General features: G+C 42.5%; 3 protein-coding genes across 5 annotated transcripts in view; 2 read left to right on the top strand and 1 right to left on the bottom strand.

Annotated features, from left to right (window-relative positions):
- The window catches only part of atxn7 (ataxin 7), a 35,955-nt gene extending 30,092 nt beyond the window's left edge, over positions 1 to 5,863 (top strand). Inside the window, exons 11-13 of the mRNA XM_031805709.1 lie at positions 126 to 247; positions 2,065 to 3,079; positions 3,278 to 5,863. Of these exons, the coding sequence (XP_031661569.1) occupies positions 126 to 247; positions 2,065 to 3,079; positions 3,278 to 3,295 (1,155 nt within the window). The 3' untranslated portion in view covers positions 3,296 to 5,863. The remainder of the gene's footprint in view (positions 1 to 125; positions 248 to 2,064; positions 3,080 to 3,277) is intronic.
- Positions 5,864 to 5,911: 48 nt separating this feature from the next.
- Positions 5,912 to 13,240, bottom strand: LOC109897030 (26S proteasome non-ATPase regulatory subunit 6). The gene is made up of 8 exons (XM_020491531.2): positions 12,891 to 13,240; positions 10,473 to 10,678; positions 10,057 to 10,202; positions 9,593 to 9,812; positions 9,202 to 9,310; positions 8,882 to 9,050; positions 8,589 to 8,666; positions 5,912 to 6,621 (listed from the first exon to the last, which is right to left on the bottom strand). The coding sequence occupies exons 1-8, from the start codon at positions 13,033 to 13,035 to the stop codon at positions 6,525 to 6,527; spliced, it is 1,170 nt and encodes a 389-aa protein (XP_020347120.1). The 5' UTR covers positions 13,036 to 13,240; the 3' UTR covers positions 5,912 to 6,524.
- A 152-nt stretch (positions 13,241 to 13,392) lies between these two features.
- On the top strand, positions 13,393 to 20,184 carry slc2a9l1 (solute carrier family 2 member 9, like 1). Of its 3 annotated transcripts, none has more exons than XM_020491501.2 (12): positions 13,393 to 13,542; positions 14,022 to 14,117; positions 14,345 to 14,550; positions 14,635 to 14,759; positions 14,912 to 15,041; positions 15,181 to 15,329; positions 15,614 to 15,801; positions 15,891 to 16,001; positions 18,619 to 18,720; positions 18,928 to 19,003; positions 19,144 to 19,271; positions 19,722 to 20,184. In XM_020491501.2, the coding sequence occupies exons 1-12, from the start codon at positions 13,519 to 13,521 to the stop codon at positions 19,905 to 19,907; spliced, it is 1,521 nt and encodes a 506-aa protein (XP_020347090.1). In that variant the 5' UTR covers positions 13,393 to 13,518; the 3' UTR covers positions 19,908 to 20,184. The 3 variants fall into 3 exon arrangements, with proteins under 3 accessions (XP_020347090.1, XP_020347099.1, XP_020347106.1); XM_020491510.2 differs by having other exon boundaries at positions 13,399 to 13,542; positions 14,390 to 14,550; XM_020491517.2 differs by having other exon boundaries at positions 13,403 to 13,542; positions 14,022 to 14,028; positions 14,390 to 14,550.

Genomic DNA, 20,184 nt, shown 5'->3' with positions numbered 1-20,184 from the left:
TGCTTAGTCAGATGCACGAAAAAGTCTTCAACCTGTTTTTTACAGGCTCTATAAACAGTACCAACCTCCATTGAGTGGCAGCTTTTACCGTGCAGTGTGTTAACTGTTTCCTCCTTGCTGCTCAGTACTGCACCTTTGGAAGTCGACTATTTGGGACTAGCTGCTACTCGTTTGACCGGCGCTGGGATCGAATGCGATGTGCTCTTACTGCCATGATGGACAAGCACGTCAACACTCAGATGTGGAAGTAAGTCTGTACATTCATTAGACCAGCGTTCCATAATACCTACCTAATCCACAAACCTATTGCAAAATCACTGAGGCAGGGAGCAATAGCGTTGCCAGTGTCATGGAAATATTCAGTCAAGAATATTTCTCAAATATTGGAGCCTGTGAGTTCAATTATACTTTATAACAAGGTAATAAAAGCCGAGCTGGTTCATGAACCACTTTGTAATAAAGTCTAATTGAACTCACAGGCTCCGGTATTTGAGAAATATTATTGAATGAATATTTCCACAACACCGGGTGGTGAAGGGAGATCTAGTGCTGTATGGGACACCATTAGGCTATTTATCTCTGGTCCTGGAGCGCCAGAACAAATCTGGTTTTCATACTCTCCTAATTAGGGACTGATTCAGACCTGGGACACCAGAGGGGTATACCACAAAGCAGGATCAATGAGTTGGCCTGCAAATTTTGATGAACAACCATAACTATTGATTTCTGGTTAATAAAGAAAGCTAAACTTAGATATTTGTTTTTGGTTGTTGAGTCAATGAGACCTTGCCCATTTCAAGCTTAACTTTTATTTGTTTCAAAGATATTTCAGAACATTTAGGCAAGTTAGCTGACATTGATCCTGCTTTGTATTATATCCCGTGTCTCTCCAGGACTGTCCTGTGCTGACTCCTCTCTGTGTAAAGCAGTTTCTATCCAGGACTGTCCTGTGCTGACTCCTCTCTGTGTAAAGCAGTTCCAGTTTCTATCCAGGACTGTCCTGTGCTGACTCCTCTCTGTGTAAAGCAGTTTCTATCCAGGACTGTCCTGTGCTGACTCCTCTCTGTGTAAAGCAGTTTCTATCCAGGACTGTCCTGTGCTGACTCCTCTCTGTGTAAAGCAGTTTCTATCCAGGACTGTCCTATGCTGACTCCTCTCTGTATAAAGCAGTTCCAGTTTCTATTCAGGACTGTCCTGTGCTGACTCCTCTCTGTATAAAGCAGTTTCTATCCAGGACTGTCCTGTGCTGACTCCTCTCTGTGTAAAGCAGTTCCAGTTTCTATCCAGGACTGTCCTGTGCTGACTCCTCTCTGTATAAAGCAGTTTCTATCCAGGACTGTCCTGTGCTGACTCCTCTCTGTATAAAGCAGTTCCAGTTTCTATTCAGGACTGTCCTGTGCTGACTCCTCTCTGTATAAAGCAGTTTCTATCCAGGACTGTCCTGTGCTGACTCCTCTCTGTATAAAGCAGTTTCTATCCAGGACTGTCCTGTGCTGACTCCTCTCTGTATAAAGCAGTTTCTATTCAGGACTGTCCTGTGCTGACTCCTCTCTGTATAAAGCAGTTTCTATTCAGGACTGTCCTGTGCTGACTCCTCTCTGTATAAAGCAGTTCCAGTTTCTATCCAGGACTGTCCTGTGCTGACTCCTCTCTGTATAAAGCAGTTTCTATTCAGGACTGTCCTGTGCTGACTCCTCTCTGTATAAAGCAGTTCCAGTTTCTATCCAGGACTGTCCTGTGCTGACTCCTCTCTGTGTAAAGCAGTTCCAGTTTCTATCCAGGACTGTCCTGTGCTGACTCCTCTCTGTATAAAGCAGTTCCAGTTTCTATCCAGGACTGTCCTGTGCTGACTCCTCTCTGTATAAAGCAGTTCCAGTTTCTATCCAGGACTGTCCTGTGCTGACTCCTCTCTGTGTAAAGCAGTTTCTATCCAGGACTGTCCTGTGCTGACTCCTCTCTGTATAAAGCAGTTCCAGTTTCTATCCAGGACTGTCCTATGCTGACTCTCTTCTATGTGTAAATGTTACTGATGGGAATGTTCATTGTGGCCTGTTTGTGTTATAGGAAAATCCCTTTGGCCTTGGAGAATTCCTCTTCTGCGCCGGCCCACAGGACAAGCACAAACTCCCTGTCCTCATCCCACGGTAGCACACCTGCCTCAGGCTTCCTCAGCCCCTCTGCGCCCCCTCCGCCCCCCTACACCCAGTCCTACGACAGCAAGTCTGTGCTCTCGTACGGGACCACCTTAAACGCTCGTGCCTCCCAGGGCACGGCCGACCACCCTGCCTACAGCGCAACACAGGCCAGACAAGTGTCTTCGTCGCCCCAGATGCCTTCAGCCCACTCCTCGGTCACAACCCTGGCGTCAGGACGACCGCTCAAGTCCAGATCCAGCGGCAAGTCCTTCAGACCCCGGGAGTCTTCCTCCACAGCCGCCATAACTAACTCCACCAGCGGGGGCAGCACTAGCCTCAGCTCGGGGAAGAAGAAGAAGAACAGCTCCCTCACATTGTCTCACGCTACCACCTACTCCTCAGAGTCCTCCTCCAACCCCACCTCTTCCTCCACCTCCTCCAAGAAGAACTGCACGGTAAACAGTGGCAGCTCAGGGAGCACGTCCCACCACGCCCCACTAGTCCCCTCATCTCACAGCGGCGTCCACAGTGTGGGACTTAACTGTGGCCCCAATGCCAGGACCAACTCCCTCAGTCTGAAGGCAGAGCCCTCGGGGCCAGCGGGGGTGTCGGGGCCTGGGGTCAGAGGCCCCCCCTCGGGCAGCCCGGCCGAGTCCATCAAAAGGATGAGTGTGGTGATGAACAGCAGTGACTCCACCCTCTCCTTGGGGCCTTTTGTCCACCAGGCCTCAGAGCACCACAGCAGGTTCAGCCATGCCCACACTGACGGCCGCCTGGAGGGGAAGAAACGCAAGGGCTCCCCCGCTGCCAGCTCCGTCAATAGTGGAGGTGGACCGGGCAGGCCCAAAGTGGCCAAGTCTCCAGCAATCAACAACATCCATGGCAAACATGGACGCACAATCCCAGGAGGCCCAGGGCTCCCCAACAACTCCCTCATCCATCAGGTGGGTTGGACCCCTACAGCCTCACACACTGGCTGCTAACGCTTCCTATCATCAACCAGTCAATCTCTTTATCTGTTGGGAAATTTACTGTGCAGTTAGAGCTTACCTGGCTTCAACATATGTACATATATTGACGTTAGAGAAAACACAAACTAAAAATCTCATTTAAAAACCGTGCCACTCTCTCTCTCCCCTCAGCCAAAGGCCCGCCCCTGACAGCAGTGGCTGTGTCCTCTGTATGGAACTGAGGGGCGGATAAGGGGGCAACCTGTACACTGCTCTGGACTGCACGAGGCCTTCTAATGCCTTACTCTCAGCTTCCCATGATCCTCAGGGTGGAGGTGATCTGAACAACCCTGTGATGTCGTCTATAGTGGAACTTTCTCCTAAAGCCATGTGGAGGTGGCAGGCGTTAGCACCTGGGGTGGGTCTCACCTGTCCCCCTGTCAGTCAGTGTTGTCCTGAGGTAGGTCTTCCTATGGGGAGGAGAGGAGGGAGTTGCAGCCTTCCTGCCCTTTGACCTCCATGTTGAAGTTCCAGGGGTATGGAGGGAGGGTGAAGGGCTGGCACAACAGCCATGCCACCGCCCACCCACCATCATGATGCAGAGCCACTGGGAGTGACTGGAGAGCCAACAAGCCGCAATCTGTTGGTATCTGACGATCTCTTCCGTGTGTGTGTGTGTGTGTGTGTGTGTGTGTGAGAGAGAGAGAGAGAGAGTGTGTTTGACTTTGTCACGTCAGATTCTACTGGACTACTGGAAATTCAAACTTACACCTGAAGGCCTGAACTCAGAAGCCTTGAATGGAGAGGGCAGGAAGACAAACTGTCACTTACATAACTTCAATCACATTGTTTTTTGTTTTTATCCTTTCACTACATTTTGTTGGTTGGTTTGAATCATTGTGGTGTGTTGGTAGATACCGCCATGTTATGTACAGTAGCCAGAGATGAATGACATGAGCAGATCCAGTCAATTCTATATGAGTTCCATACATGACCCAAACAATTATGCAAGTGTTACTTTTTTATGTTATCATGTTTTCACTGAATTTAACTACAGCAGATGGGGGGGGGGGGGGGGTCAATTGTGCATGCATATGTGAAAAAGGATGCCTGATGTGACAATTTGATTGAATGGTCGTGAAAGAGGCACTAATGCTCACGAAAGACCAGCTGAGTGCTTGGGACTATAAGGTTCTAGCTGAAAAAAGATGATTCTGAGATAATTAGCTTTAAAGTTAAGCAGTTTTTATATTGTATTCTTTTGAAATTAACATGAATTGTGTTATTTTGAGTACTATATAGGTAAGGAACATTGAACAGAATAAGGCTGTCAATAACTACATTTGAACAAAAATGCAGATTTACCTTAGTCCCAAGCTTGAAGTTGTAATTCCTAGAATATTAACATTTGACTAATGAACAGCCACAGTAGACCTAGCCCTAACTGTGAACAGCACTAAACAAATACAGACCCACTACTTGCTTTAGGACATTTAAGTTGTGCTTATTTGCCCCAAAAGCTAGCCAAAGGCAGCCATCTGTTTCTCCCACAATAGTCTGTAACCACTATCCCAGCTATGGCTATTGTTTCCATTCCAGTACCTTTAGTAATGTCACAATACTGTGATTGTGAGTAGAGGGGTTTGTAATGATTGACATCAAACTTGTAAGTCTTTCATCAAGCATGAAGTCTTAAACAGGCAATACTTCCCTCTGTCTGAGATGATGCTCCTTTGGAGTAAGTGGTGGTTTTTGGGGGGTGTGAGATTCATGGAGATGGCTTCAGAGTAAGTTACTACTTTTTTGCAACCCCTGTAAATTTGGTAAACTCCCCTGATGTCAGGCAGCAGAGTGTTTTGTATCTTACTTTAGCTTTTTCTTGTATGTATTGAACAAACATCGAAGTATCCCTATTTCAGAATACATATTTTGTTAACGAATTGTACATATTGAAATATGTATTTTTGCACAGGCATTTTCTTATACAAAATGTTTTGGTACAATTGAGATTATTTATTTAGTAATTGAAATAATACATTTAAGAACTTAACTTATTTGAAGTGGTTCACTGCCAAGTCTAACGCAATAGGCCTATAACTAGAGGTTGAAGCATCTCATGAATCATGTACTGGGATCCTTTTTAAAAGGTGAAGTGTTTCCACTGTAGCATGTGTTTGTGTGATAGACAATATGTTTTGTTTGAACTCACCAAGGTCTAACTTGGGCTTTTTACTATTTTCAAGTTGTCTCAATCAAAAAAAAGATGTATAATTTTGTGACCCAAATAGCCTGATTCTGAAATGCCCCGCAGGCTGAAAGCTGTGCCAGTTGTCTAAGCAATTTCTATCGATTCACTCAACTAATTTGGCTGCATTCGTGTTTACATCGGCAGCCCAGTTCTGATTAGATTTTTCTCCAATAATTGGTCTCTTGACCAATAACAGATCTTTTTCAGAGCTGATCTAGTGAAAAGAATTGGGCTGCCTGTGTAAACACGACCGCTGTAGACTTTATAACATTTCATCATTGACACTTTCCTTTTAAGGCTGAAGGGACTTAAGCAATCATGATAAACACTTCAAACAGTGCAACTGCTTGCATCATTGTTGCCAAACATAATTTGAAACTCAGCATTAAGAAAATTTAGTTTTCAGCGTTTCAAAATGCTGAAATTAAGAAAGTGCCTGAATTTGTTTCACACTGACTGAGGACAGTTGTTTTTTAGTTTTACCTTACTTGAATGTTCAGTGTTTTAGGAGCTTGCTTTTAAAATCTGCCTATGAACCCTAAATGTGGTGTAAAAAAAAGAGGCTTGTCAGCGAGCTGGTATGAAACCTTGGTGTTGACTCTTTTCTTTAATGTTTTCCAGATGAGGTGCAGACCAGGGGGTGTTGAAGCTTCCTGGTCAATTCTGAATTGCTTGTAGCAGGTTCAGTAAAGTGTTTTGTTTACCCTCAACCTCCACTGAAAACACTAACCTTGTTTTCATGTGATGGAAACTTTGCAAAGATGTTTTTATCAAGTACCACAGACTTGGAATGTGAAAGTGAAACAGCTTGCGGGAGGAAAATATCCTCAGTAAGAGCGTGCAGTTTTTGTATACATTATCAGAATAATTTGATCAGCTGGACTTGTATTGGCTGCTATGTAATTCATGAACAAACATGGTAGGTTAGATTTACTTAATATTTAAAGAAGATTGTATATTCTATTTGTTTTGTAACAGGTTTCTGTAAATAAATAATTTATACAGCTATTTATACAAAACTTGACTCGCTTCTTTACTGATTTTATTTGTTAACTCCAAGTCTGTATCAAAGGAAAACGAAGTCACCAAAAAGAATTTTTATATACACAATGAGGGTCAATTCTTCAAACTATTGGTTTGGATACCGGTACAAAATCCAGCTCTCCCTCCCAAAGAACACGGCCAGCCATTTTACATGTTGATAACTCGAGACAACTTCTGGACACGGTTGAGCAACAAGTCCCCTTTCTTGATGGTCTCCTGGTACTGCCAGTTCTTACTATCGGGTCTGGAAGAAAGAAAATACAACACTGAGCTCTGCCACTTCTAATATAGAAACAAATTGTTTTACATGTAGGGTACCAGTCAAGTTTGGACACCTACTTATTCAAGGGTTTGACTTTTTCATTGTAGAATAGTGAAGATAAACTATAGAATCACATGACCAAAAAAAGTAAAAACCCAAATATTTTAGATTCTTCATGAGGTAGTCACCTGGAATGCATTTCAATTAACATGTGTGCCTTTAACTTTTTATGGCTGCAGGGGCAGTATTGAGTAGCTTGGATGAAAGGTGCCCATTGTAAACTGCCAGCTCCCCAGTCTCAGTTGCTAATATATGCATATTATTATTGGATAGAAAACACTGAAGTTGCTAAAACTGCAGGCCAAAATCTGAGAAATTCCACTTCCTGTTTATTTTTTGAGTGTGGCAGATTTTCAACCAAGCTCATTGAAATTACAGCGAAATATGGATGAGTTTTCACTTCCTACGCCTTCCACTAGACGTCAACAGTTGATAGAACTTTGTCTGACTAATGTGAAGGGGGGGTCGAGTGAGACAGGAAATAGTCACCACTGCCATGCTTTCACCATGCACGTTCACAGGGGAAGGACCTGCGTTCCACCGGTCATCTGAAGTCATTCTAATTCTCTGGTTGGAACGTTATTCAAGATATGTAAACAACATTCTAAAGATTGATTCAGTACATCGTGTGACACGTTTCTACAGACTGTTACGGAACTTTAGGACATTGTCACGTTATAGTGGACGCGCTTTGACTTTGGAATTGTTTACCAAAGTAGCTAATCGGACATAACGGACATTTTCGAACAAATCAAGCTTTTATTGTGGACTGGGATTCCTAGGACTGCATTCTGATGAAGTTCATCCAAGGTAAGGAAACGTATCATTTTCTGGTTTCTGTTGACTACAACATGGCGGCTAATTTGGCTACTGTTCTGAGCTCCGTCTCAGATTATTGCATGTGTCATCTGAAGATAATTCAAGGTTAGTGATTAATTTTCTCTCTGCTTTTTGAATGCTATATTTTACTGGAAAATGGCTGTGCTTATTGTGGTTTGGTGGACACCTAACAATCGTTTGTAGTGCTTTTGATGAAAAGCATATTTGAAATCCTTTGGGATTAACGAGAATAGCTTTAAAATGGTATGAGATACATGTACGCTTGAGGAATGTTATGAGATTTTTGATGTTTTGAAAATGGCGCCCTACACTTTGACTGGCTGTCAAATCGCTCCCGTTAACAGATTGCAGCCATAAGAAGTTAAGGAAAGAAATTCCACAAATTAATGCATTTGTGACAAGGTAGTGATAGCCCTATGGTCAATACGGAACATTTCAAGAACTTCAATAGTTTCTTCGAGTGCAGTCGCGAAAACCGCTGCAGAGGATAAGTTCATTAGTTACCAGCCCAAATAAATGTAACGGACACATTTCAACACGAACTGGGTGAATCAGGCCTTCATGGTCAAATTGCTGCGAGGACACCAATTATAAGAGACTTGCTTGGGCCAAGAAACACGAGCAATGGAAACCTGTCCTTTGGTCTGAGTCCAGATTATTGGTTCCAACCTGCCGTGTCTTTGATGCAGAGTAGGTGAACGGATCTCTGCATGTAGTTCCCACCATGAAGCATGGAAGAGGTAGTGTGATGGTGACTGTCTGATTTATTTAGAATTCAAGGCACACTTAATCAGCATTCTGCAGCGATACACCATCTAATCTGGTAAGCGCCATCATTGGTTTTTCAACTGTGTAAAGCATTCCAGGTGAGGCTGGTTGAGAGAATGCAAAGCTGTCATCAAGGCAAAGGGTGGCTATTTTGAAGAATCTAAAATATGTTTTTGGTTAGCATGATTCCATGTGTTATTTCAGTTTGTCTTCACTAGTATTCTACAATGTAGAAAATAGTAAAAATAAAGAAAAACCCTTGAATGAATAGTAATTCTTACCTGTTTGTTTCCACTATCTCGTTTACTTTGTCGATTTTGCAATGGAGGCGACCAGCAGCTATGAATCGTGAGAGTTCCCTGAGAGCGAAGAAAAAACAAATGTAAGTTATCACAGTACCTTTTCTGTATCAGTGTAATCAAGAGCACCAATTGTCTTCTGATGGGTGGCATCATTCCTATGCGACTCGCAGTCCTCAACCATCAGTGCAGATGAAGTCGTCGCGCTGTCTGATGTAAGACAATGGAGCACTAATCGGCATTGTGGGTATGGAACAAGAGCTAGTGAGACTCACTGGTCAATGAACTCTGTGCTGACTCCAAAGGCCTCAGCCATGTAACCCAGGGTGAGTGAGCGGTAGGACTCCAGGAGCTGGCTGTAGGCATGGATACGCATCTCTCTCACATAGTAACGGTAATGAGGGGCAAACAGCCAGTCCTTCTTCATATCCTGCTCCACTGTGGCTGCAAAGAGGGGACAGAGACAAACAGGTTTACAACTAAGGAATGGGGGATAGTGAAACATCCATGTCCACTCACTGTCTGCGGACCTTCATTCTCTTCAGCTTTACTATTTACAAGCCTAAATGAGGGGAGAGCAAAAGGGGTGTCTCACCCAGTGACTGGAAGAAAACAGAGTAGCGACACTCGTATAGTGAGAAGAGGTACTGGCGGACAGCAGGGAGACTGTGCAGCACCTCCAGAATCTCTGCTCCCTTTATCACCTGAAAAAACAGTCAACAGGATAAAGTCATGACAGAACTGGAAGTCTGCCAGTTGTATAAAACATTTATCCTTATTAAAACAAGTTTAAATATACCTGTTCTGACATGTAGAAAGTATTGTATAAACATATTCAGGTTTTCTGCAACCATACTTGTCTTATTGTCTGTCAGGGTAAGTACGAAGTCTGCAAAACTACCACCTCTAGAATTATGTAAGCACATTGATGCCCTGTTGACAACACAACCACCGTGGCCCCAGAATCTTCCTCTCCTGTTACCAACCTTTTCTCTGAGGTCAGGCCTCTTCTGGGCAATCATGCAGACGTAGACGGTGTATGTGACAAAAGTCTTGTAGTCCATGAGCTCGTAGGAGGTGAAGGTGGACACCGTGTCCAGGAAGAGCTCAGCAGCCTGTTTAAAGTCGCGGATGGCCACACAGTACAGGCCCTGATACACCTTCAGACGGTTCCTCCTGTCCCAGTCACCCCCCTCCTCAATAAGGCTGTGCAGACACAAACAAGGAGGACATTGAAATGATGATGCTTACAAAATACGAGAATATAGAAAAACAGCTTACAATAAATAGTCAATACAATGCCACGGCAGGCAAAATGTTGCTGGCTGCTATGAAATCTAAACCGTGCCAGGTAACACATGAGACTTAGAATAGTTAGTGAAGGCCCTTAATGACATGTCATCATAGAATAGTGAATGCAGAGAGAAGCAGTGCCTTTTAGCCAAACTACCTTTTGGCTTTCTCAGTGTTGCGCGTGATGAGGTCACTGTCCATGTAGAACAGTCCAATCCTTAGCAGGTAGAACACAATGTCTAGCCGATGTCCCAGGGCCACAGTCTTATCAAAGGTCTTCCTGAAGGCAGTCAACGCTTCCTCCTGTGGAATTACACAGCAAGAAAAACAGTTAAGATACTGGTGATGTGAAGTTGATGGGGTATTTGGTTAAGCTAATGACATACATGCATGGCTAAGTTAGAATGGGGTTTTCTGGGGTAGATTGAGGTTTATGTGTATGTATAGCATGATAGTGTGTGTATATTGTATAAGGTCCACCATGCAACCGTGGCACTATGACTGAACATTTAACATGACTTCTGATTCTTTGTCCTCTGCTCTGAATGTAACAGCTTATGAATGCAAAAGCACCTTATTCCCAATTCTGATTAGATATTCAGCTCTAGCCATCATTGCATCTCGAATTTCACTCTCCCCGAGGTTCTTCTCAGCATCTTCCAGGACATCATCCAGACGTTTCAGCTCGTCCTCGTTGGCCTTCTTCATCTTACTCATTAGGTCTGTGTCAAGCTGCCACTTCAGGTCTTTACACAGGCTCTCGTAGTAAGGTGCCATATCTGTAACAAGACAATTCATCAGCTATCACGTTAGTGACTAGCTAGCTAACTTGACAGTTGTAACCTTTGGCAACATTCTAGCTAGCTAGCCATTTTTATTCCATACGTGTCTGGTTAGCTAGCTAGCTAATTTCATTTGAGTATCTAACTAGTTAGCTACTCGCTAACTGACTAAGTAGCAGTTTGATATGGATAGGTATACGTTTGCCAGAAGATACCGACTCTACAGTTAGGCTTGTTTACACTGAGCTGCACTGGGGTCAGTTCAGAAAACGTACCTCAATGCAGTGATGTGATATGCCACTGCACTCCAAATGTACCTTTCCCCATATTACTATCAGTATTCAATTTGATGGAGCAGTGTGGATAAAGATCAAATCTGAAGTACAGTGGCATATCCCATCCCTGCATTGAGGTACGTTTTACCACCCATATCTTGCACCGACTCCACAATGTCTTAATGTAACCATGACTTCGTTCCAACCCCAGTGCAGCTCAGTGGAAACAAGCGTAATGGTAGGGTCGGTATCTTCTGGCAAGGTTTATGTCTGACTGTGATGCTAACGACACTGAACAAAAATATAACATGCAACAATTTCACTGAGTTCCAGTCCATATAAGGCAATCAGTGAATTGAAAGAAATTCATTAGGCCCCATCTATGGATTTCACAACTGGGAATACAGATCTGTTGTTCACAGATACTTTAAAACTATCTGTGACCACTATTTGCCTCATCCAAAGTGACATCTCCTTCGCATAGAGTTGGTCAGGCTATTGACTGTGGCCTGTTGTCCCACTCCTCTTCAATGGCTGTGCGAAGTTAGACATTGGCGGAAACTGGAACACGCTGTCGTACACGGCAACCCAGAACATCCCAAACACGCTCAATGGGTGGTGACATGTCTGGCAAGTATGCAGGCCATGGAAGAAATGGGACATTTCCAGCTTCCAGGAATTGTGTTCAGATCCTTGCGACATGTGACCATGCATTATCCTGCTGAAATATGATCTGATGATGGATGAATGGCACGATAATGGGCCACAGGATCTTGACACGGTATCTCTGTGCATTCAAATTTCCATTGATAAAATGAAATTGTGTTCATTGTCCGTAGCTTATGCCTGCCCATACCATAACCCGACCATGGGGTACTCTGTTCACAACATTGACATCAGCAAACCACTTGCCCACACGACGGCATCGGTCTGGTTGAAACTGGGATTAATCCGTGACGAGCACACTTCTCCAGCCTGCCAGTGGCCATCGAAGGTGTGCATTTGCCTAGTGAAGTCTGTTACGAAGCCAAACTGCAGTTAGTTCAAGACCCTGTTGAGGACAACAAGCATGCAAATGCACTTCCTTGAGATGGTTTCTGACAGTTTGTGAAGAAATTCTTTGGTTGTGCAAACCCAGGTTCATTAGCTGTCCGGGTGGTTGGTTTCAGACGATCCCGCAGGTGAAGAAGCCGGATGTGGAAGTTCTGGGCTGGCGTGGTCTGCGGTTGTGAGGCCAGTTAGACTTACCAAATTACCAAATTCTCTAAAGCAACGTAGGAGGGGGTTATGGTAGAGAAATTAACATAAACCAGAGCTGTTGCCAGACAATTTTAACATTGCCTGCAGTCAGCATGCCAATCGTGCGCTCCCTCAAAACATGAGACATCTGTGGAAGTGTGACAAAACAGGACATTTGAGTGGCCTTTTATTGTCCCCAGCACAAGGTGCACCAGTGTAATGATCATGCTATTTCATTAGCTTATTGATATGCCACAACTGTCAGGTGGGTGGATTATCTTGGCAAATGAGAAATGCAATGTTGTGCACAAAATTGTAGATTCATAAATGTTGTGTATATTGAACATTTCTAGGACATTTTATTTTTAATTCATGACACCAACACTTTACATGTTGCGTTTATATGTTTGTTCAGTGTAGTGTAACTAGTTAGCTACCCGTGTCAACGCGTTAGTTAGCAAGTCTACTCGCTAGCGACAAATGTGCCAGGCGAGTTAGCTACCTACAGGAGCTAACTAACGTCAGCAATTTCAACACTTTAAGATAGAACACTAGCTAGCATGACTTGCTAGGCCACATTGCTATATATTTTGTTTACAACAGATAGCTAACGTTACTATTTTCGGTTTATTAGCTTGGCAGAAGCTAGTTACTTTGCCAGTACCGGTACTTTCTGGCTAACGTTAGCTACTCACCGTTTTCTTTGATTGAGTCCATGAGCTCGGTTTTCACTTTAGCATCTTGTCGGTGACCATCCATTGTGAGCAAAAATTTCAGCTGTGCTATCCTAAGATCAGGGTTTTTAGGCAGACCCTCTTCTTCCAGATTTTCCAACGGCATTTTGGCAAATATAAAATTAAAGTAATGACTTGGCTAAATAGCAGATATATCTTCTCTGGGACAACAAGGGTAAGGGGGAGATATATTCGGCTAGCTAGCTAACAATGACTACGGATAACACTGGTCCGCTACTTCCGCTACAGCGAGAACGTCAGGAGGGGTGACAAGATCAGATGGTGCTGCCCTCGTCTGGCTAATAAGGGAATGTCCGCCGAGCACACGAAGTATGCCAATTTATCTCACGTCAAAGTACACAACTTTTCACTCAGATTAAACACATGTTGCCAAATGGTTTATTGGCTTTCTTACTTTCTACAGAGACGAGTAGGACTAATGTGACAGCGACTCAGTGGTTGAAAGTTAAGCTCCCTCTGAGATGTAAAATATTAATCTTATTCCTGAAAATGTCTAACAGAGCAACTGTCAGGTGGACATGTAACGTTAGACATAATTGTGTTACATGGAACTCTCAAGATATACAGAATGGAGACTTTGTTGTGGCACCTGGTAGGCAACCTTTATTATTATTATTATTATTATTATGGAAACGGGATATACTTTTTCATATCTGAATGAGTAAGTATTAGTAAGTTTCCTGTTATTTTATCCAAATTAACATAAGCAAAAATGTTACTGTTGAAAATGTTAAAAATCTATTACGAAATTAGGTTCTTATTACGAACAACACGTTTATAGCCATAACATAATTAATTGCTTTAAGAAAGGGTTCTAAAATCACAATAGGTACAAATTAGACAAATCTATGAGCACAATGACTCAGCTAAACAGAGAAGAGAAGCAATGTTGAAGAGAGGTTACATAGTAGTCTATCCATGCCATCTCTGTGTCAATGTTTTTAAAAAGCGTTTTAAGAATACTTTTAAGATACATTATTGATTGAGGTTATATACTTCATTGACATTAAATATGTGTCGACCTATAACTTTCATTGTAAAATGTTTACCCATTTATTTTCTCCATTCCAGACCCGTGGTAATGCTCTAGTCTTCATAATCATTTTGGGTATTGGCGGATCTTTTCAAAATGGGTTCCATGTTACTGTCATCAGTTCCCCTTCACCAGTAAGATACATCAACACATTGATTCCCCACACACTCATTTTTATTAAAAAGCATGATACTAAATATGTTTGGATGAGTCTGGAATTGCCACTACTTTTCCCATGGCAAGAAATACCTAGGAAATATAACATGGTGTTCAAGGTTTATGAATATCTTGTTTTCATCTCACACAAGTTAAATCTGCATATTCAATCCTGCTCAAATGAACACCTAGCCTACTTCACCAGGGTTGTAGACTGTCTGTTTCCACAACCATGTCGGTCTGCTTGCAGTACATCTGGAGCTTCATCAATAGCAGTTGGATTGGGCGATATGAAGAAACCCCACCGCCACAGACAGTCAAACTCCTCTGGTCAGCTATAGTGTCTCTGTACGCTGTGGGGGGTCTCCTGGGCTCGATGAGTGTCAGGTGCATTGCTGGGAGGTTTGGCAGGTGAGTTGCACAGATTTTTATCATCTGTATTTATCTCAATTTAAGTTACTTTTTCATTCAAACTTTTCTTCATTTCTTCTTCAGGAAGAGAGCCATGATATGGAACAATGTTGTCAACATTGTTGCTGCAGTGATCATGTTCACCAGTAGGGGGGCAAACTCCTTTGAGATGATCCTGATTGCTCGGTTTCTGTTTGGATTCAATGCAGGTCCTACCAATGTGATGATGTTGCACCTTTCATTTAATGCAGATTAAACTAATCTATGGATCAATTATCCATGGTAAAATAAAATCATGGAATGGCCTTATATCTTAGTGTTGATAGAATTGATTTTTTAAATTCTTGTTTGTGAATTTCAGGTTTAGGAGTGAATATCCATGCAATATACCTGGGTGAGAGTTCACCCAAAAAGATAAGGGGCATGGTAACACTAACATCTGCTACCTTCCTCTCCATTGGTAAACTGTCAGGACAATTTGTTGGACTAAGGTACAGTGCTCATTCTGAATTTCAACATTCCAAAAGACAAAAACATCAAGTATCACATTAAACTGATGGTTATCAATGTGTGCCAAATTGGATATCCTGAAATATGCTCTGACTTGATTCTTTATCTCAACTTTCTCAGGGAGATTCTTGGTCGTGAGGATAGCTGGAACATCCTACTGTGTGTTTCAACATGTTTCTCAGTGGTACAGCTGCTAACACTGCCCTTCTTCCCTGAGGCCCCAAGATACTTATTGATAGAAAAGGGCAATGCAGAGGCATGCAAAAAAGGTAGTTTGTGTTTCCTCATAGGCACCAAGATTGAAATTCTTGATGTCCAAAGGGATCCATCCTAAGTAGCAACAATCGTACTCAGAACATTGAGTACTGTCTGTGCAAATGTAGAAATTATGTACAGTACTATATTACACTGCATCTAAATACATAAACGTATATTATTACACATAGCTGACTGATTGGCCAAGGCCTGTATAGGTGGGTGCAAAGTGAATACAGCTGAGGAGACTTTAGTTACTTGTTGTATCATATTCAGAAACTGTGTGTGTGTGTGTCAGCTCTGCAGAGTCTGTGGGGCAGGGGTGAGTACAAGCTGGAGATGACGGAGATGGTGGTGGAGCAGGCTGCCATAAAAGGCGAGACCTCGAAGACTCTCCTGGAGCTGCTGAGAGACAGGAGCGTACGATGGCAGCTCATCACCATGGTGGTGGTGTACGGCTGCATCCAGTTCTCTGGCATCACCGCAGTAAGCACAGCCCCCTCTGTCTTTTATCTCATACTGTACCTACTACTGTACATTCTACATCCTACTCCTCTTCTTCCCTCCACCCTCAGATCAGTGTGTTCTCCTTTGACATCTTCAAGGAGGCAGGCATCCCCCTGGATAAGATCCGCTATGTGACTCTGGGTGTTGGAGTGTCTGAGGTCCTCACCTCCATCACCTGTGTGAGTGCTGCTGGGTAACATGGGCTACACTATAGGGGGTACACTACGATACCCCTCTGTAACTTCTACAAAGCATGGTCATCACTATGTACCTAGGGCAATGGGGGGCAAAGTACGGCCCGCAAGACATATTTCAAATGTATTAAATATTATTATATTGTAAGATTTCTGGCTTAATGACTCATTCCGTGATATACAAACAACCTCCAATAGATGGTGCTGTAGCCTGACAGCGCGCTCTGTATTTGGGCCCAGTCAGTCAGATTCAGAATACGCTCAGTCATCATAGCCAATTCATTGCTTGATGGCTTTTGACAAAATGAGTGCTGCGAAAATGAGAAAAGTGGGACTCTGAATGTTGTGTTTAAAGAAGAATGGACAGCAAAATACTTTTTATACTAATATTGGACATAAGGCGGTATGTCTGATATGCCAAGAAAGTGTTGCCGTTTTTAAGGAATATAAACTCAATCATAATTTTTAAGCAAGCATGCTAACTACGCTAGCAATCTGTCCTCTCAGGAAAAGGCAAGGAAGGCCTCAAAACTTGCCACAAACTTAAAATCTCAACAAAATATGTTTACTAAACGGTGCTCTACTCAAGACTGTAAGTACTGGCACATAAAATCACAAAGCATAGCAAGCCTTTTGGTGAAGCGTTTGTGAACGAGTGTATGGAGCCTGCTGATATACTTTGTCCTGAGAGTAAAAGCCAATTTGGAGAAAATTAGCTTATCACATGATAAGTGAGGAGTGATAGGTGAGGAGCTAATCTCAGAGTTGAAGAAAAAAGCAGATAGCTTCAATTCTTTTTCTATAGCACTAGATGAGAGTACTGACATCAGACACCTCTCAACTTTACATTTTTGTCAAAGGAATAAATGAGAAATTTGAAATAAGAGGAACTTCTTGCAATCGAATGAATGATGGGAACAACCAGGGGCTCTGATTTATATGACAGGATGTCTGCCAGCTTGGAAAAAATGTATCTACCAAGGAGCAAACTGACAAATGTCACAACAGATAGATTCCCAAATCTAACCTGTAAAAACATTGGCCTACTAAAAAGATTACAAGGCAAAGTAAAATAAGAAACTCTGAGGAATTGATATTTCTTCACTGTATTACTCATCGGGAAGCCCTGTGTAAAAGTGTGTTAAAGCTGGAAAATGTTGTCAAAGTGGTTATAAAACGTGTCAACTTCATACGGGCAAGGGGGCTTATCCATCGTCAGTTCATGCTGCTACTCAATGACACAGAGGCAGAGCATCAGGACCTGTTGTATCATTCAAATGCGCGCTAGCTAAGCCTGGGAAAGTATTTTGCCGTGTGTGGGAATTGAGAGGGGTCATAGGTATGTTCCTTGATACGGTTGGAAAGCTGATGACTTCTCCGAGTTGAAAGACACAGACTGGCTGGGCGACTTTGCTTCCGGTGTGGACATATTGGGGCATCCAGACAAATGAGCAGCCGGTCTCTTGCTCATTTTCTGACACTGAGACATACAGTATCACTTTCGACAGTGAGAAGTGCTTTCAAGGAGAACTACAAAACAGCAACAATAGTCCCGTTCTATGGTTCACTTAACGAAACAAAGTTTACAAACATGAAAAAAAAACGCCCAAAGGATGCTTGTTTTATTCGGGCCACATGTGTGTGAACAAATGTTCTCAGTCATGAACCAGACTTTGATGCCCTTGCCAAGAGAGGTGACCAGACCCATTGTTCACATTAAGACTCAACTAACTGACTGGGGTAGGAAAGGATTATGCTTTTTCATGGTGATGGTAATGCAGTGAGAATTATCCAGCAATGCACTTGGATACAGGTTATTTGTCCCCATACATCTGACAATTAACACTTATTTGGACTGAAATGATTGGATAACTGTAAATATGGCTCACATTGGAGATGTGTTCCTTAACATGCTTTCAAAAACAGACCATTCCAAATTAAACAGATGCTCTTACCATATGTTTCACTCACATTTTTGAATCTTTTTTTTTTACACATCTGCTGTTGCATTTTGCATGTCTCCAGACATATAATATATATATATTTTTAAGTTTGCATATTTTGACAAAGTTTGATTGTACTTTACAAGGGTAGAGATGCAGGATCTGTGTGTGTGTTTGACTGTGTCATGTTATACATTATCAATTTTGTGAAAAATTTGCTCATATAGTATGTGGCCCTTCACTTGGTTTCATTCACTTAATGTGGCCCTTGAGCCAAAAGGTTTATCCACCCCTGACCTAGGGTAAAAAGGTTTAAAGTAGAGCCCTTTTTAATTAATGTGAAAATGTCACTCGTTAAGTGGTCATTAGGCAACCGTTATAAGGACTAATAAGCAAAAGTAATCCGTGAACAGTAGGAGTGACCATACAGGAAGAAACACTGTCCCCGTGCAGGAATCCCACCACCTGTGCCTACTGTACAGAAGCTCCGTTACAGGTTGAACATATTTGTCACTAAGATGTGAATGCCCCTCCTGAGCTCCTAAACAGTAAATCATGTCTGAGCTCCTCTGGCTCTGTCATCCCCTGTGCGGTGGGAAGGAGGGAGTGATAGATGGGGAAGGTTCCGGATAAGTTCTGTTGTGTCCGTTCATCCCTAGGGCCTGCTGATCGAGAGTGTGGGGAGGAGAGCGCTACTCTGGGGGGGCTTTGGGGCCATGTCTGCCATCATGATATTAATCACCATCACTCTCAATCTAAAGGTGAGCCCCTTGACCTTTCAACTCTCCTGCATTGTGACAAATATACAGTAAGAGGACCTAAGTGATGATACATGGATGTGTATCACATTAGAATGTGTCCCAAATCCCCTTGGTCACAACTTCCCCAGCAACAGTGGTGGTTGTTCCATGTGCATGAAAAACATACAATAAAATATAATTTATTCTGTTTTAACAATATTGTTATAGGATTACAGCTTCTGGATTCCATACAGCACTGTTGGCTTGATATTCCTCTTTGTCATTTTTTATGGAGGAGGACCAGGTATGTTTAATATCAAACCACAGAATGGGTTAGTAATAATACAATAACAAAGTATAGACAAAATACCAACATTACATTGCTGTGATCGTCAGTGGTGATTGATCTAATGCATCCTTTCCTGTTGCCTGTGCTATTCCTAGCTGGAGTGTTGCCGTCTCTCACACATGAGATCTTTATCCAATCGTGCCGGCCTGCAGCGTTTGTGTTTACTGGGATCCTGCGTTGGCTTGGCTTTTCCGTGCTGGGACTAGTTTTCCCTTTTCTTATCGTAAGTCTGTATAGACCATTTTGGAATGAAGTGTTGTATTATGCTTTTATAATGCTTGCAAAGTTTTATCATTCTTTCAAAGTTACCAATTGAGATACAATGACATTTCCTGAGCACAAAGCACATTGTTCTTCACTATGACAGTTTGATACCCCAGAAATACCAGGCATACAGTAATTCCATACTTTGAACATTACATTGAGACACTGCAATTAAAACTTTTCTTTATTATCTCAGTATTACCTTTCTCTCAGCCAGTCTGTAAAACAGCAGAGCTCTAATTTAGACATAAGTGGAATTATCTAAAATGAAACAAAGGTTTCCTGTAGCCATGAGTAGAACATTAGGAGAGGACTATTTAATCACAGGCTCTCAGCCGACTGTCCAAGTTGTTCCCCTGGTTATTGTAACTATAGGAACTCACCTGCCTGCCTCTTCTATGTACCACAGGAGCTGCTAAAATCAGTCAGCTTCGTGCTGTTTGCCTGCATGGGTCTGTTGGCGTCATTTTACATCTTCTTCTACCTGCCGGAGACCAAGGGGAAAACCCTCCTGGAGATCTCAGAGGAGTTTAAAAACATCACACTGTGTGAAAACCCCCTCTCAGTTGACAAGACCCTGGAGACAAGGTTATGAAAACTGTTGATAGCAAATTAACTGAGATTTATCCCACTCTGAGTTGTTTCGTTTGTATCATATCTTCATACAATGTGCACTCACAGCATATATTAAATCAAATGTAATTATATAGCCCTTCTTAGATCAGCTGATATCTCAAAGTGCTGTACAGAAACCCAGCCTAAAACCCCAAACAGCAAGCAATGCAGGTATATATACAATTGTTTTATGCATCTGCATCTGAATGACTTTTAGAGACCTATTGATTTATAATAAAATTACTTTTCAAACAATC

The sequence above is a fragment of the Oncorhynchus kisutch genome, linkage group LG1 (genome assembly GCF_002021735.2).
Source record: "Oncorhynchus kisutch isolate 150728-3 linkage group LG1, Okis_V2, whole genome shotgun sequence".
Taxonomy (NCBI): domain Eukaryota; kingdom Metazoa; phylum Chordata; class Actinopteri; order Salmoniformes; family Salmonidae; genus Oncorhynchus; species Oncorhynchus kisutch.
The sequence above is the reverse complement of the archived record's forward strand: the minus strand, read 5'-3'. Positions and strand labels throughout refer to the sequence as shown.